The sequence below is a fragment of the Paroedura picta genome, chromosome 6 (assembly GCF_049243985.1).
Source record: "Paroedura picta isolate Pp20150507F chromosome 6, Ppicta_v3.0, whole genome shotgun sequence".
NCBI classification, from domain to species: Eukaryota; Metazoa; Chordata; class Lepidosauria; order Squamata; family Gekkonidae; genus Paroedura; species Paroedura picta.
This window is the reverse complement of record NC_135374.1, coordinates 20,416,125-20,432,164: the sequence shown is the minus strand read 5'-3', so window position 1 is coordinate 20,432,164 and position 16,040 is coordinate 20,416,125. Positions and strand designations below refer to the sequence as shown.

Here is a 16,040-nt window from a genome sequence, read left to right as displayed (position 1 = left end):
AAACAGGAAAGTCTTCTGCACATGGTTAGGGATACTCAGAAGAGGGGGAGGGGAGGCAAATGGAGACTCTTTCTTTGTTTTCTTGAAGGGGGGGAGAGGATCCAAGAAGTCAGAGGAGGGAGGAAAAAATCCTTTCTTTTCTTGAAGGGGGGGGGGGGAAACGAAGAAGGCACAAAAAAAAAAATCCAAGGCCGACAGAAGTTGAGAAAAATTAGGGGCTTCTCTTTTGAGGCAGGCTTGTCACATGACCACCTGTAGCCAATCACGGGTCCTCTACCACGGAGGAGAGCCCAGATTCAAAACAGTGCAATTTTCTGAATATATTCTGGATTAGCAGCAGTCTCAGATAAAGCACAATAAAGGTAGGGTCACTCCGGATCAATCCTTCTTGCTGCAGAAGGAAAATCTAAATCGCCCCAAATCCAAACGGAAATTGCATTCTGTGTAGAGGGCAGGGACTGAATCGATCTGGGGTTGGAATAAAAGCTCCGTGCAGTTTACACCCAGGTTAAGTAACCCGCTTTCTGTTCTATCTTTGTCAGTGGTTGCTCTTCCAATATATTGTCGCAATAGTAATCGTAGTATCACCTTGGCAAAATGCTCATAATCATCTGGGAACGATATATTGGAAGAGCAACCACTGACGAAGATAGAACAGAAAGCGGGTTACTTAACCTAGGATCCCGTTTTGGTTGACTTTATGTTTGACCATTTAGACTTTATGTTATAACCTTTTTCACTTATAAATATAGAGATACATCATTGTGCCTCATGATTTCCTTTTTTCTTCTGAGTCCACATTGAGGAATCTACGGTTCTATACTTGATTGCTGAAATACTGCAGCAGGGTTAATGGGTCCAGGTAGGGCGCTAGCAGCTTGGCTCGGCGGAGGTGGTAAAATGCCAGCTGTGCTACCTTCGTGACCTGGGCTTCCATTGTTGTTCCATTCTGGAGTCATTCCTGTAGAACTCTTGAAACTGTGGCCACAAACATTTAGCTTCTTCTGCTTTTAGTGTCATCTGTAGTATGAGCAGTGAAGAGTGCACGTTTGTTTCTCTTAAGATCAAGAACAAGGTGTTAGGCTGTTTAGGAAAATGATGGTGGGGGAGAGGGGAAGCACAGTTGGCTTTGTATTCTGTCACCACTGGGCAGCCACACGCCTGATGATGGCATTATGAAATCCTTTGAACTAGTGATTCCGGGAAATGAACTAGAACTTTATCCATGCACTCTGCTGCTGAGCTGTGACCTCTGCTATTTCCGACTTTCCATGGATGAAAGGCCACTCCCCCCGTCTTTTTCTCTCTAAGCCTTTGCATCACATAAAACAGGGGTCTGAAAATGTCTCTTTTGCCATGAGGATGCTTGAACTACAGTTGGGTATGGCTTATTGCCCATCAAAGATGACTGTCCATGCTTTTTGAAAACCAGCAGGACCAATGTCATGCAAGCCACGCTGTGCAAAGAGTCTGAGGAGAAAGCATAAACTGAGTGATAGCTAGTCACTGGAAACTAAAAATCCTCACACACAATGATCAAAGGAAGCAGGTTCTGTGGTTTGTTTTGGCATTGGAAAAGGTCGCCCACACGAGGTCAGAGTGAGTAGAAATAAAGCCACTTGCTTTGGTCACAAAACAATGCAAACCTTTGTGCTGATGCTCACTGCTTGAGTGCTTGAAAGCTCCCATTAATTCTCTTTTCTTTAATTGCAGTAATAGAAAGTTTTACATCTTGCCTTGATAAAGTGAAATGTTCATAAAACCATGCCCTCCTTTTAAATTTGCTAGATGTATCGTACCCATACAAATTAAAAACCTCTCTGTGTGTATCTGTTCCCTCTACTTGTGCCAATCAACTCCCTATACTGCGTGTACACACACACACACACACCTTTGTGATTCCTCAGAACCATGCACAGTCTGGTGCTGGTGGTAATGCTGGTGCACCTGGTGCTAATAAGACTTGTCTAATGGTTCTCTTTGGCCACCTCATGAGAAGGAAGGACTCCCTGAAGAAGAGCCTAATGCTGGGAGCGATTGAGGGCAAAAGAAGAAGGGGACGACAGAGAATGAGGTGGCTGGATGGAGTCACTGAAGCAATCAGTGTGAACTTAAATGGACTCCGGGGAATGGTAGAGGACAGGAAGGCCTGGAGGATCATTGTCCATGGGGTCGCGATTGGTCGGACACGACTTCTCACCTAACAACAACAAATGGCTCTCTCCATTTCGGTTAACCCTTTTTGCCAGTGTTTCTCACCTCCCAGCCGGAGAATACTATACGGGTGTTATACTACCATTTCGTTTAGCATGTGATAGGATGCTGATGAAATTGAGAGAGCTCAAAAAAAAAAAAAAAGCAGAACAGTAGAAAGGTTCTCAAGTGTGTTTCTACAGAGGCCCCAATTCCTATTGGAGTTCAGTGGCCTGATATGACCCACTAAGTAGAACACCTCGTAAATACATGCCCCCACACCTTTTTCTAAAATAAAAGACAGTAACTTGAAGATATTTCCTGTTTCTGAAAGTCGTAACCACGGCTTAAAAATCTTCAAAGAGGCTGAGGTCAGTGGAGTTTCTTCAGAATAACTGGTTTGAGGATTACAGCTTTATTCTGGTTTTATATGAATAAGCTTTGATGCCAAAAAAGCCAGCGTTTGCAAACAGCTTGTTGTTGTTGGGGAAGGGCAGTGTCTACCATAACCTTTCCTTAAGGATGAATGGGAACAGAGTGCTCACAGAATGAGAGGGTTATCCAAGAACACAAGAGAGGCAGACTGAAGGGAGAAAAAGATCTCCGCTAAGAAGCTGCACAAATAAAAAGTACTGCAATTTCTAGGTCAGAGTTTCTCCCGACAGGAACGACGCGCAGATTCCTAACCAGCACAAGATGGTTCAAGTGTTTTCAAATGCATCTTGGAAAAAATATAGACGTGGGGAGTGGATATCCTATTATTTTTAACAAAAAAATGAGGCCAGTGATTAGATACTTTTCTTTAACCAAGCTATGTAATAACAGGGCATATTTTTCTCAAAGACATTTTACATAGAGATGTAGTTGTAATGGCAACATTCAGTGACACTTCTATTCTTTTACAAATGAGTTTTTATTTTCTGTTTGGACTTTTTAATAGGATTATCACCCCCTCCCCCCGCCCCTTGGTTAGTATCCTGTGCCTTAGACCAGGGGTAGTCAACCTGTGGTCCTCCAGATGTTCATGGACTACAATTCCCATGAGCCCCTGCCAGCGTTTGCTGAAAGGGGCTCCTGGGAATTGTAGTCCATGGATATCTGGAGGGCCACAGATTGACTACCACTGCTTTAGACAGCTGAATCACAAGCATGAACTCAACAGATGCCATTTTCTTTACTCCCTACATGAAGGGAGCTTTTCTGTATTACTTCATCAGCTAGCAAACCCTTGAATGGTGTATGTGGGTGGTGGTGGTGGTGGTGGTGGTGGTGGTTATGATAGGGGGTATACTGTGCATGCAGAAGGTCGCCAGGTCTAGTTTTCAACACCTCCAGCAGACAAGTCCTAGATAAAAGAACTGGGATACAGGCCTCTTCCTTTTGAAGTAGACAAAGTTAGATGAGCCAATAATATAACCAGCAAATAGGTTGGTTGGTCTGGCCTTGTTTGTCATGGAAATCCAGTGAGAGGTGAGGGTTCTGGGGCACAGTTTATGCGTAGCCTGGCTAGCCATTTCAGTCATGCCCTTCTGCACAGCCACCTGTAAGCCTTTCTCCCCCTCCTTGCACATCCTGCTTCTCAGCAATAACAGCTACTTCATTCTAGAGAGGAAGAGGGGTGGTGTTGGATCTAAAACAAGGGAAAGGGAGTTATGAAATGCAGAAGGTAAGAGTTTGCCTACTTTACAGAGCTTTTAGGAGAGAGGGCAGCATGATGTAGTCCAGTCTCATCAGATCTCCGAGTCGGAAGCCAAGCAGGGTCATTACTTGGATGGGAGACCACCAGCAAAGACTTTGCAGGGGAAAGAAAGCAACTTATGCTTCTCACTTTCCTTGAAATCCCCTTGCTGAGATCATCATAAGTCAGTTGCAACGTCTTGGAGCTTTTGATGGTGGGAAACCAATGGTTTCCAAGGCAAGGCACGTTTGGAGGTGGTCTGCCACTGCCCTCTTCTGTGTAGCAACCCTGGACTTCCGTGGTCGTCTCCCATCCAAGTACCGACTAGGGCTAGCATAGAATAGAATCACAGAATCATAGCCCTGCTTATTTTCCGAGATCTGGCTAGCCTGGGCCATCCAGTTCAGGATATGGAGCTCTGAGCCAGCTTGGTGTAGTGGTTAGGAGTGTGGACTTTTAATCTGGGGAGCCGGGTTTGATTCCGCGCTCCCCCACATGCAACCTGCTGGGTGACCTGGGGCTCGCACCAGCACTGATAAAGCTGTCCTGATCGAGCAGTAATATCAGGGCTCTCTCAGCCTCACCCACCCCACAGGGTGTCTGTTGTGGGGAGAGGAAAGGGAAGGAGATTGTAAACTGCTTTGAGGTTCCTTCTAGAAGAGAAAAAAAGCGGCATATAAGAACCAACTCTCCTCCTCCTCCTCCTCCTCCTCCTCCTTTCCAAAGCTTACAAACAATGAAGCGATTTATTTCTCCCATCAATCACTTCTCTTTGCTTGCTCGTAAACAACTGAGTGTTGAATTAATAAAGTAAATCTCAAGGGAATCCTTAACACAATTAAGCAGTAATTCCTTTAAAAGGGTTCTCAGCAAAGCTGGGAAGTAAGAGGCTGAATCTGGAGGCTGTCAGCCAGCAGTAATTTGCAACCTCCTTGCAGGCCAGCGAAAGTGAGTCATGCTCCTGCTCCTGCGGGTCAGCTGAAGAGCATGTCCTGCCAGCACCAGCTGTCAGGGTTTCCCAAGTCAGCATTATCCCTAGACCCCTGAGTAATCCAGCTGCACTCAGCAAGGGTCACAACAAACACTGGGAAGGGAGAAGCCTGGAAGCATCCAGCCTTCACATTAGGTCAGGGTAGTGGTCCTGCAGAGTTCACTTGGGGGACAGCTGTTGCTCCTGGTAAGGGAGTGGGAACAGCGCATCGGCAGAATAGCACACTGTCAAATTCAAAGCTGGGGCGAGAGAATAAGATCCGTACCTTCCTGTGAAGTGAAGAGCTAAATCAAAGATTAAATTTGAGAACCGGATGGGGGTTCGTGAAATTCAATCCAAATCCAGTTTTTTTAAAAGAGATCCTGGGTGTTGCTGGTTTCAGAGATGGAGCCCCTTGTCAGATACAGCCTTCCTAAATTGATATTTGAACACCGTTTTGGACTGGATTCCGAATTCCGAATGCGCTTCCTCCAGCACTGCAGTGGAGTCAAGAGTTCTGTTCACAAATAGAATAGATTTCCCATCGAAAGGAAACGTTTATTCTAATAAGAGGTAAAAGGCTAGGCTACATTTTTTGGTTTTGAAAGTAATAACTAATCAGCAGGTTTGCTTAAATGGAACTTTAATTAGGAGTGAGATCAAAATTCTGCCCATTTGACTTTCTCCCCAGATTTTGGGGTTCCGAATGGGGTGGGTCTGTTGCTTCACAGCAGCATCCATGGGCTTTTTAGGGCTAAGAGCTAAACTGGTTTCTCAGAGCCGAAGTATACATTACATTTTTCTCGGATGCTCTTATTCCCTCCCCATACAGTTTATTGATGTACACAAAGGCATAAGTACATGAATACACAACACAAAAAAGGAATGTTAAAATTTTATGCCAGTATATACTTACGTATGTCGATGAGCCAGTGTGGTGTAGTGGTTAAGAGTGACCGCTTCTAATCTGGTAAGCCGGGTTCAGTTCCCCGCTCTTCCACTTGCAGCCAGCTGGGTGACCTTGGGCCAGTCACAGTCCTATTAGAGCTGTTATCACAGAGTAGAACAGCTCTATGAGAACTCTGTCAGCTTCTCCTACCTCACAGGGTGCCTGTTGTGGGAAGAGGAAGGGAAGGCAGTTGTAAGCTTTTAGTCCTGGCCCCTACCTGGTGGAACGAGCTTCCAGAAGATCTACGGGCAATACAAGAGTCTTTCTCAGTTCCGAAGGGCCTGCAAAATGGAGCTCTTCTGCCAGGTGTTTGGTTGTGGGCCAGTGAGTAGCAGAACACCAAAAGAGCCCTCCCCATGAAATTTCCCACCCTGAAAACAGGGAAGGGAAATAGAGCTATTCTAACAGCAAAGACTGGCAACTATATTGAATAAGAGTCTTTTAGTTGGCTTGAAATACTTTTAAATGCCTAAACATTCAAGTGTTACTAGTTGCTTAATGTTTACTGTTATCTTGAACTGCTATAATCACCTTGAGATGGTTACTCGAGAGGGGTGGTTAAAAATCAAAGAAGCTGGCAGACAGATGATGCTGTATAGCAGAAACATTCTGCAATTCATTGCTAGGCTGATGGCTTCACCCCGCTCCCTTTTGCTTTTTTGCTACAGGGAAAGTTGCTTCTCCCCAGTCAGCCCAGAGACATGTCCGCTGGTCCAGTCCTTCCTCTCCCCCAACCGAACGTTGCTCCTGGAAGGACACGTACAGCTGAAGACAGGCCTGCAGACTCAGGAACGGCACCTTTTCCTTTTCACAGACATCCTTGTGGTTGCCAAGCCCAAGTAAGTCCAGAGCGTTACAGTATTGCTCACCCTGGAATGTTGTGATGTGAACTGCTGTGCTTTCCCCCACAGCCAACACCTCCTTTTTTTATAATGAAGGTGGCTGCTGAAACGTTACGTGGCTTACTCATTAATGGTATTTCATCAAATTGGAGAGAGGTGAGCCATGGGGTGCCGCAGGGCTCGGAACCAGGTCCGGTACTTTTTCACATTTTCATCGGTGATCTGGATGGGAGGGTGGAGGGACTGTGCATTAAATTTGCTGATGGCACCAAATTGGGAGGAGTAACGAACACCCCAGAAGATAGAGTTCAGCGAGATCTGAATGCTGGAGAAGTGGGCCAATGAGAACAAAATGTAATTCAATAAGGAGAAGTGCAGAGTTCTACATTTGGATCATAAAAATGAGAGACGTGCATACTGGATAGGAGATCGTGCATACTGGGTAACAATGTGCGTGAACGAGATCTTGGGGTACTTGTGGACCATAAGTGAAATATGAGCAGAAAGTGTGGTGCAGCAGTAAAGAAGGCAAATAAATGCCGTCTCAGGCTGTAGCAACAGAGGCATCACATCAGAATTGCTAGATATCATCATCCCGCTGTACACTGGTCAGACCACACCTAGAGTACTGTGTGCAGTTCTGGAGGCCTCACTTCAAAAAGGATGTGGACACAATTGAAATGGTACAGAGGAGAGCATCTCCCCAAATGCCAACCGCAAAGACTTGATCCACTGTGCCTTGCACGTTCAGTAATCTGAACTCACTTCCGAAGCTTAGGGGAGCCCAATTTTGATCAGGTCTCTGATATATGTACAAGGGAGACTTAAACCTCCTGTACACTACTGCTAGTTTCCTGAACTGAAACAGCTTTGGGGAGCAGCAGATTGTCCCACTAAGGAAACTTACACAGAGCTATCATTACATGGAACTTTATCCAACAGGACAAATAGAAGTCCCTGAGGCCAATTCAGGATGGGGAAACACTTTGAATCAGGCCACCACACATCTAGGAATTGAGTCTCCAGCATGGAACTCGCAAGGCACTTCCTGGCAAAGTCTTTGTGGTGGAACTGGGGAGGGTGCAAAGGAGACGTAATCTCTGGTTAGGCCCTTGGCGTTTCCATCTTTAGTGTCTGCTTTGTGTTCCTTTTAACCTGTTGGGCAGAGATGGTCCATTTTGTTCATGGTAAAGGGCAGGAGGACACTGTGGGCGTTTGTATGGGATAGTATGCATCTGTCAGGGGAAGGAAAGAAAGCAAAAGTGAAGCTTGACGGGGATGAATATGAGCAAGTGTGGAAACCATTAGGGATGAAGAATAGGCTAAAACGTGGAAGTGGGAAATACCATTGCCTTTTTGTTACAAGCTGGTGTCAAGGAAGATGAGAGTGGCATTTCTGACTTGTAAGCTGTTGCAAACAAATAATATTCCAGCAGCTACTCGATCATTCCTGTTTCCAGCACCAGTTGTGACAAAGGGAAAATATTTGGTTCTTGGAATAGGCAGGGCTGCTTTTGTTTTGCATCGGTGTTGGCAAGGGAGAGGAATGTTTCCTTACTTTGTTGCTCCAAGTAAAAAAGTGTGCCCAGAAGGACTCTGGGAGAACTGTGAAAGAGACCCCTTTACTTAAACTACACGCCCACAGTCACTTTTGAGCTTGCATTTTTCAAGCCAGGTAGTATCCCTGAATCAAGGATTAACTGTATATGGCGTGATAAATTTTTAACATTTTTGCAGTAGAAGCCATAGTTGCCAATGCCAGGTTCAGAAACACCTGGACATTTGAGGGGGAAGCCTGGAAGAGCTGGGTTGAGAGAGAGGAGGGACCCGGTGGGGTATAGTGCCATGCAGCCTACTAAAGCAGCCATTTACTCCAGGAGAAGTGGAATAAACGTTTTAAATAAATAAAGCAGCAAATCATGCAGTCTGGAGATCAGTTGTAATTCCAGGAGATCTCCAGCTCCCACCCGGGGGTTGGCAACCCTGATAGAATTGTTACCTAATTATTATACAAGAAAGTGAAGATCTGTGACAGACTCAAGGTGTGTAACTATCTGCACCTTCATAGGTATTTCCAGAGATTCAGAAAACTTAGATTCAATACAGACAATATAACTTTGATTAAGAGATTAGAAACCAAGGTAAGGTAGAGTAGACCTTTCACTGTGTCCTCCCTTCCTGTCCCCTTATTTGTCCTCTGTCACCAATTTCCCTTTCTTGACTCAGCAATGGTTACCAATGGAGCATCAGCATTAGTCAATCAGTCAAACTTTATTACAGTCGTTCAGACCAAGCTAGCACCAGCATTATTAAAAATATATGAATGCAGTTGGCTGCTCAGGTTCGCCACTTAACCAGGGCTTTTAGCCAGAATTCAAAGCCAATTAAAAATTCTGATTTAACCAGGGGCCAGTTTAAGCCTTCAGCACTGACATTAAACTGGGTTAAAAAAATTACTTCTGCTCCACTTCAAACAGGAAGGGGGTTCCGACCAAGGTGGCACGGCGGTGGGGGAGGAAGGCTTGCCGAGTCTTCACTCCTGTTCTACCTTTCCTGACAGATGTGCCAGATGAAATCGTCATGCACCCAAATCATAAAAACGCAGGGACTGCTTTGCTGGGCCTGACCAAGTTGTCACATTGGCCGGCATTGTTTGGTAGACAGTATCCAGTTCTGTGCCTCTAGGAAACTCTCAGACAGGGTGTGAAGATGGCAGCTGGCCCTTGAATTCCTACGAAGAGAGTGTATGTAACATCTTCCAAAGGGAAGAACACATGGAGGTGAACAAACGCATCAGGCATCCACTCCGCTGCACCCATTTTCTCCCCAGACTTCCCCCTCTCGCTTCCCTCCTTCCTGCGTAATCACGTGTTTGCCTGAAACCCACAAGCACTGCTCTGTGAGACTGGCAGGCGAGAGCTCCGGCTCGTAGGTTGGATCTCATTGTGAATGGTTGAGTGCATAATCCAAGCTCAGCGTCAAGCCTGATTGCGCACAGGCCGCCGGCTTACCCAGACTCCTCGGTGCGATCACCTTCTGCCGAGGAGCGTCTTCCAAGCAGTTCCTGTTAATGCGGACGCGCAAGAGAGGCTATGCAGCGTGCTTCCTAAAAGAGGGGATTTTGTAAATCTGGTTGCAGAGACCGTCAAAATGGCTCACGGTACTCAACAGTGCCCCTTGCTCGGAGGTAAAAACTGGGCTGTATGTTACCTTGTTTTATGCTGCTCCGGTTCTGGCTCTCCTGGCTTGCAGCTGAAATACATTTGAGCCAGTTTGGTGTAGTGGTTAGGAGTGCGGACTTCTAATCTGGCATGCCGGGTTTGATTCTTCACTCCCCCACAGACAGACAGCCGGGTGACCTTGGGCTCACCACGGCACTGATAAAACTGTTCTGACCGTGCAGTGATATCAGGGCTCTCTCAGCCTCACCTACCACACAGGGTGTCTGTTGTGGGGAGAGGAATGGGAAGGCGACTGTAAGCCGCTTTGAGCCTCCTTCGGGTAGGGAAAAGCAGCATATAAGAACCAACTCTTCTTCTTCTGTCCTATGCATTCTGCTAGAAAGCTGTCCTCTCTGTGTGATATCGGTAAGATTTCTGCCCTGAAAAACTAGGCTTTTCTGACAATGTGTGGGCAGCCTCACTTCTGCGCATTCCTCCTAGGACTTGCTTTTTCCCTTTGCACATTCCTGTCAGACTCCAGGAGGAAATGTATGTCGAATTCACACTGCAAGTCCAGTGTAATCAAGCGCTCACCCTGAAAAGCCTTAAAAACCAGGTGGAAAATAGGCTGTCTTGGGGATATCTCTATTGTTTGGAGAACCAACAAAGGGTCTGACTGTGATATTGGCATATACATGTCCCCGAAATCCTCGTAGCTGCTTTTCTAAAGGGGAAACCAAAGTCTGTGCACATGTTCAGCTTCTTGATTTTAAATTATTTTCCCATTCCCATTGCTTTTCACCCTTGGAAAAAATAGCTACCAGGTTTTACACACACATGTAGTTCAGGTAAATACCAAGACAATGGCTGGTAGGGTTTACAGGTGCCTCATAGTTGCCAACAGAGGATGAGGGTCCACAGCCCAGGAGCGGGAAGGAGTGCTGAAAATCAATGAGATGTGTGGACATCACCCAGATGTTGGGACATAGAGGGTGATGCTCTGGCTTTTGGGCAAAATCTCTATGGTAGAATTAGCTTCTTAGCATAGAGTTTTGCCCCCAAACCAGAGCATCCCTCCCTGACATCGACAATGTGCCTACGTTGCTTCTAGGTGATGTCAGCAGGTTGCGTTTATTTTGTGCTTCTTCCCTCTCTGTGCCTGGTAAGTTTTTCCAGTTTCTGATAGCCCCAAAATGGGAGCGGAAGGCTTCAAACAAGGGGATCCCCAGGCCCCAACTGGAAGCTGGCAACCCTAATGGCAGGAAAGGCAGTGGAAAAGAAGTAACCCAGACAGATCCTGGGTCATTAGCAGGTCTATGTTTTAAGAGTCATATAAAACCAGTTATTGGAGGCTGGGAGCAAACAAAGGATGATAATAATGTTAAATATTAACATAGCACTTCAGAGTACTCACAATACGTCACATACAGTATCCCAATAACCCTTAAAATAGGTCTGTAAAGTAGGACAGGATTATTGTCTTCACTAGAGGCAAGGGCCATTGCACCCAGGAATTCAGTGGGCCTGTACACCTGCACTGTGACCTTCCTGAGTTCTGGCCCTGCACCCCCTGCTCCTCGCTCGAGCTTGAGATCCAGTGTGGTGAAGTAGTTAAGGAGTAGCAGACTCTAATCTCAAGACCTGGGTTTGATTCCTGACTCCTCCTCCATATGTAGCCACCCGGGTTGCCAACTTCCAGGTGGGAGCCTGGAAGCCTTAGGGAAGACGAGAGAAAACCAGAATGAAGGACAGAGAAAGAGAGAAATAAAGAGGTGGAGGGAAAGAAGGAATCAGTTCTCCTGGAGAAAGAAGCAGCTTTGGAGTGACACTGGCCCTCCTACCCCTAACCCCATACGACAATGTCTGTACAGGTCACCGCTGCTCCCACCTTCACATCAAACCCTTCATCTTCCAAAGGCCCGGCTGCATAGGCTATGGAGGGGTGGACCTTCTCGTTCCCCACATCTTTCAAAGACTGGGTCAGGAAGGCTGCAGGGGGTGGGCTACCATCTCCCCCCCCCCCCCCACACACACAGCTAGGCTAGGCCAGGCAGGGAAGGCCGCAGGGGGACTCCCTCCTTCCCACTCCTTTCTACACATCTCCCAAAGGCCAGGCTGGGCGGGGAAGGCTGCCAGATCCCTCCAGTTCGTCTGAGAAGAGGGAAGGAGTGGGAAAGCAGAGAGCACTCTGTTGGCCAGGTGCAGGGCTTTGTGAAGGTGTTGTGAGCCCAGGTCCTGTTAGGGAGGATACCTCAGAGGAAAAGCCTTGCCAGGAACTCCCAGCTTCACCTGAGCCTCAGCTGGATGAAAGCTTAGCCCAGCCAGATGTTCAGCAGGCAGAGAACTCTGACCAGGAGGAGAGAATGGAGCTGCAGCCAAACCAGGGCTTAGATTCCAAAGTTGTTGCAACAGCTCCTCATTCCTCAGCCCAGACTCCAGCTTGTTAACTTGTTAGCACACCTAACTCACCTGAGCAAATTAAGCAATGTCCCTATGTGCTGGAAGAGAGCTCCAGTCTAAAAGGCACCACACCAGTTGCTGACTGCAGAAGACTGTGAGTTCTCACAAAGTGACAACTGAGAGGCTGCTGACAGCCTATATTAACTTGTAGCTGGGAAGCCTCCTTCTGCTAATGCCCTTGGACTGCTTGAATGAACCTTTGACTCACTGGACTAAGACATTCTGTCTGTCCCTTGACATTCTGGTTTTCAAATACTGATTCTCTTTGCCTTCCTGGCAGCTCATCTGTATTTCCTTCCAACAGAGAGCTGAAACCTGATACCAAAACAGGAGACAAAGGAAGTAGCTGGTTTACTTCCTTTGCCTTGGAGAGATGGAGGGTGGGAAGAGCAGCAGGAGGGCCTTTCAGAGAAGCCAGCACCTCTTCCACCCAGCAAGCATCAAGAAGAGGAAAAAGAGGATAGATAAACCCCACAATTGGCCCTAATTGGCAGAGTGCTCTCTCCCTTTTGGTGACACCCCCTCCAGAGAGGGCCAATCAGCGAGTGAGTTGTCTGCACTCAATTTGAACTGATTGGCCCTCATTTGCAAAGTGGCCCTCATTGGAAGAGTGTTCTCTCCCTATTGGTGCCAGACCCCCAGGGGGGCCCAGTCAGATAGAGAATGTGTTGTCTGCATGCAACTTCAGCTTTATAATGTTTATTAATGATGAGACAGTGCAGGACTGAAGTAGCAGTTATATACAAGAAATTGTCATCTGCTGACTCACACCATTAGTTTGTCAGGGACTGGCAGCAGCTCTTAGGTTCTCAGGTGTTTTCCACCCACCAACTAGTTGATTCTTTTAACTGGAAATGCTGTGACTTGGGGATTGCCTTAGGCTGACTTGTGAGTTCATGGCTAAGCTTTGACCTTGGTACTTCCCATTCACATTCTTAGTAAGTTCATTAACTCTTTGGACACAACTAGATAATACAGCCTCCACTGGGACAGCATGGTTGTGCCACAGTCCTTTTGCTTCAGGAGTTCTGCTGTTTTAAAAATGCTGGTGAAGGGACAGGTGATCATGTTCAGGACTGTGGGCTGTGTGGGAGGTTGGGAATGCTGTTCCCTCCACAATTTGCAAGACCCTCCCCAGCAGACAAGAGTCCCTCCTTCCACACCGTGGTCCTGAGTAGTATTACTGTCCCCCCAGAAGCATTTTTAAAACATGAGACATCCTGGGTTGTCCCCATTGTGCCCTTAGAATTTGTTTATAGGGACTTTTATTTGAATCTGCCTATCTTTCCCTCCCGAACTGCTTACTCAGTGTGTACATGAAGTTGCAGACTGAAAGCGGAGAGGGAAATGAAAGTGAACAGTGTATTATTGGAACCTGAAACTTTGTCTGGGAGAGAACCCACATGTTCTTTCCTCTTAGGAACCGAGTAAGGTAAATAGCATGGCTTCCCCCAACTTAGGGGAAGACATCGATACGTTTGCGACATCAGCAGCTGTTATGCCAATCCCCATTTTTTACTCTGGACAGAACTTGCGAGCCTTGCAACCGGCCCTCTAAGGAAAGGAGCAAAGACTGCCATCCTGAGCAGACCTAGAAGGAAAAGGGTCAAGAATGTGCATGACGTCAAGGAGCAAGCAGCTGCTGTCTGGAAGGAACTGATAACAGAGGAAGAGTCGAAAAGGGAGGGATTCGGTGTAGTGATTTGAGACATCTCCCATAACCACGGGGATGGGCTGCTGTTGAACAGAACTGAAGGGAAGAAGGGAAGGGAGGCAACAGAGACGGGTCGTGTGAGGTCACAGGCAGAGACTTCTGGAAGACCCTGCCTAATAACTCTGCTTCCATGGGAATTTCAGCCATGTTGGATCGAATGGGACATGGTTTAAAAGTAAGATCTCTTAAGTCATGTTTTCATCACATGGGAAGTGTTAACAAAAGCTAGGGACAGAAGACTTTTATCTTCTCAGATGAATTGCTGTTTGGATCCTTAATTCCGATTTTGTTGGGAGCCAGCTCTTGGGGAAAGGCACTAGCTGCTTGCATAATAGTAAGGGACAGCTCTTGATTCAGGCAAGTTGCCTTGAAGAATTGTTACTTAAGGAGAGTTTCTTTTTCTGTATTTTGTAGTTAAATTTATTTTCTTTTTTTTTGTAACTAGGCAATGTGTTGTCAGCTTGGTGCAATTTCTTTGTGATAGTGCTGTTGCTGTGCCTTTAATAGCTGCCTGTAAAGTTCAGCAGAAGAAACGAAGTTTTTCTCCCCATCATTATGCCTTTCCCATGCCTGGACAAGCTTTATCTACCAAATTCTGCATTTCTAGCTGAGAACTGTCAGAAAAATGGTTAGCAGCCTTTAAAAGGCTTTAAAAAGAGAGGTGAAGAGATTAAGAGAGGCTGTTGTACTTTTGTATTTTTGTTGTATTTGTTGTATTTTTGAGGAAATTATTTTAAAACCACACAAAATGTTGTTGTTAATTTTAGATTGTTTGAACTTTAAAGTGTCCAGTGTAATGAAAAGTTAAAACATTTTCGCATTAAAATAATTAGAACCCAACATTACAAACAGTTAACATTAAAATCTTAAGGGCTCGTCGAACTGATTTCTTACACCAATGGAGCAGGAGAATAAAGTGCTGAGTAGTTGTCAGTCAGTGGTGCCTAGATATTATTTCCACATATTTCTATGTTTGTTTGTAGGGAGGCCAGATGTTGATGGTATTCTGTAGGACTCAGCCATAAGCCCGGTAGAATAGCTCACTCTTAAAGGCCTTGTGGAACTGTTTTCGGGGATCATTCCACCAGGCTGGTGCCAGGGCTGAGAATACCCTGGCTCTAGCTGAGGCCAAACTGAGGCCAGGGATCTTGAGTAGGTGTTGTGTGCTCAGGTTTCTCTGAGGGGCGTAAGGGAGGAGGTGGTCCCACATGTACGAAGATCATAGACCAGGGTAGTTAACCTGTGGTCCTCAGATGTTCATGGACTACAATTCCCAAATGCTGGCAGGGGCTCATGGGAATTGTAGTCCATGAACATCTGGAGGACCACAGGTTGACTACCCCTGTCCTAGACAGTTTAGGGCCTTAAATAATAACTCTATAGCAGTACGAATCCTGCAAGATACAACTTTTCTTATTATTGCAGTAGCATGAGAGAAGCAACTCCATTTGAAAAAAGTTCCCTGTTTTGTTCAATTTTTTTGCCCTATTGATGGATTGTCTCAGGGAACCAAGCGTCCTAGATCTGTAGCATTAGGCCAGAGACCTTTCCAGGGCAAAAACAGTGAGAAGTTTAGGGGCTGGTTTTGTCCCTTGTTTGGGTACCATTAGCCATCACTCCCTCCTTCCACCTGAAGGTTTTAGGGACAAAACAGACCAGAATACTGGGAGTTCTGTGAATGAACTTCAAGAGATTCCCTTTCTTTCCTATTGAGATTCCCTTTCTTAAGCTGACCTACTTTTAGCCAAGAACTTCCCAGGCAGTAATCCACTTATCAGGTGAGAAATTGTGCAGCAACCACTCTCAGAGACATGGCTTTGCAGAGCAGAAAAATAAAAAGGGAAAGGAAGGAGACACTTTTTCAGAGCAAAATAGACAGAAGGTGACACAAGGGAGAGCTTCTTTCAGTGGTTCGTATCATCACCCAGTTGGAATGTAAAATATGTACATTTAGGCCAAGGTTTTTTTCAGTGTCTACTTAAGGTACATTGTAATGGCCTGTGGCTGGAAACAATAAAGTCTTATACATACATACCTAAGGTAAATTTCCCAGTTGTGCTGCTTTCAATAGGA

General features: G+C 46.0%; 1 protein-coding gene across 6 annotated transcripts in view; it reads left to right on the top strand.

The window, feature by feature from the left end:
- Window positions 1-16,040, top strand: part of ARHGAP20 (Rho GTPase activating protein 20) — a 109,985-nt gene that overhangs the window by 55,967 nt on the left and 37,978 nt on the right. For all 6 annotated transcript variants that reach the window (XM_077341627.1, XM_077341625.1, XM_077341622.1 and 3 more), the window contains one exon: window positions 6,459-6,629. In XM_077341627.1, the coding sequence (XP_077197742.1) occupies window positions 6,459-6,629 (171 nt within the window). The remainder of the gene's footprint in view (window positions 1-6,458; window positions 6,630-16,040) is intronic.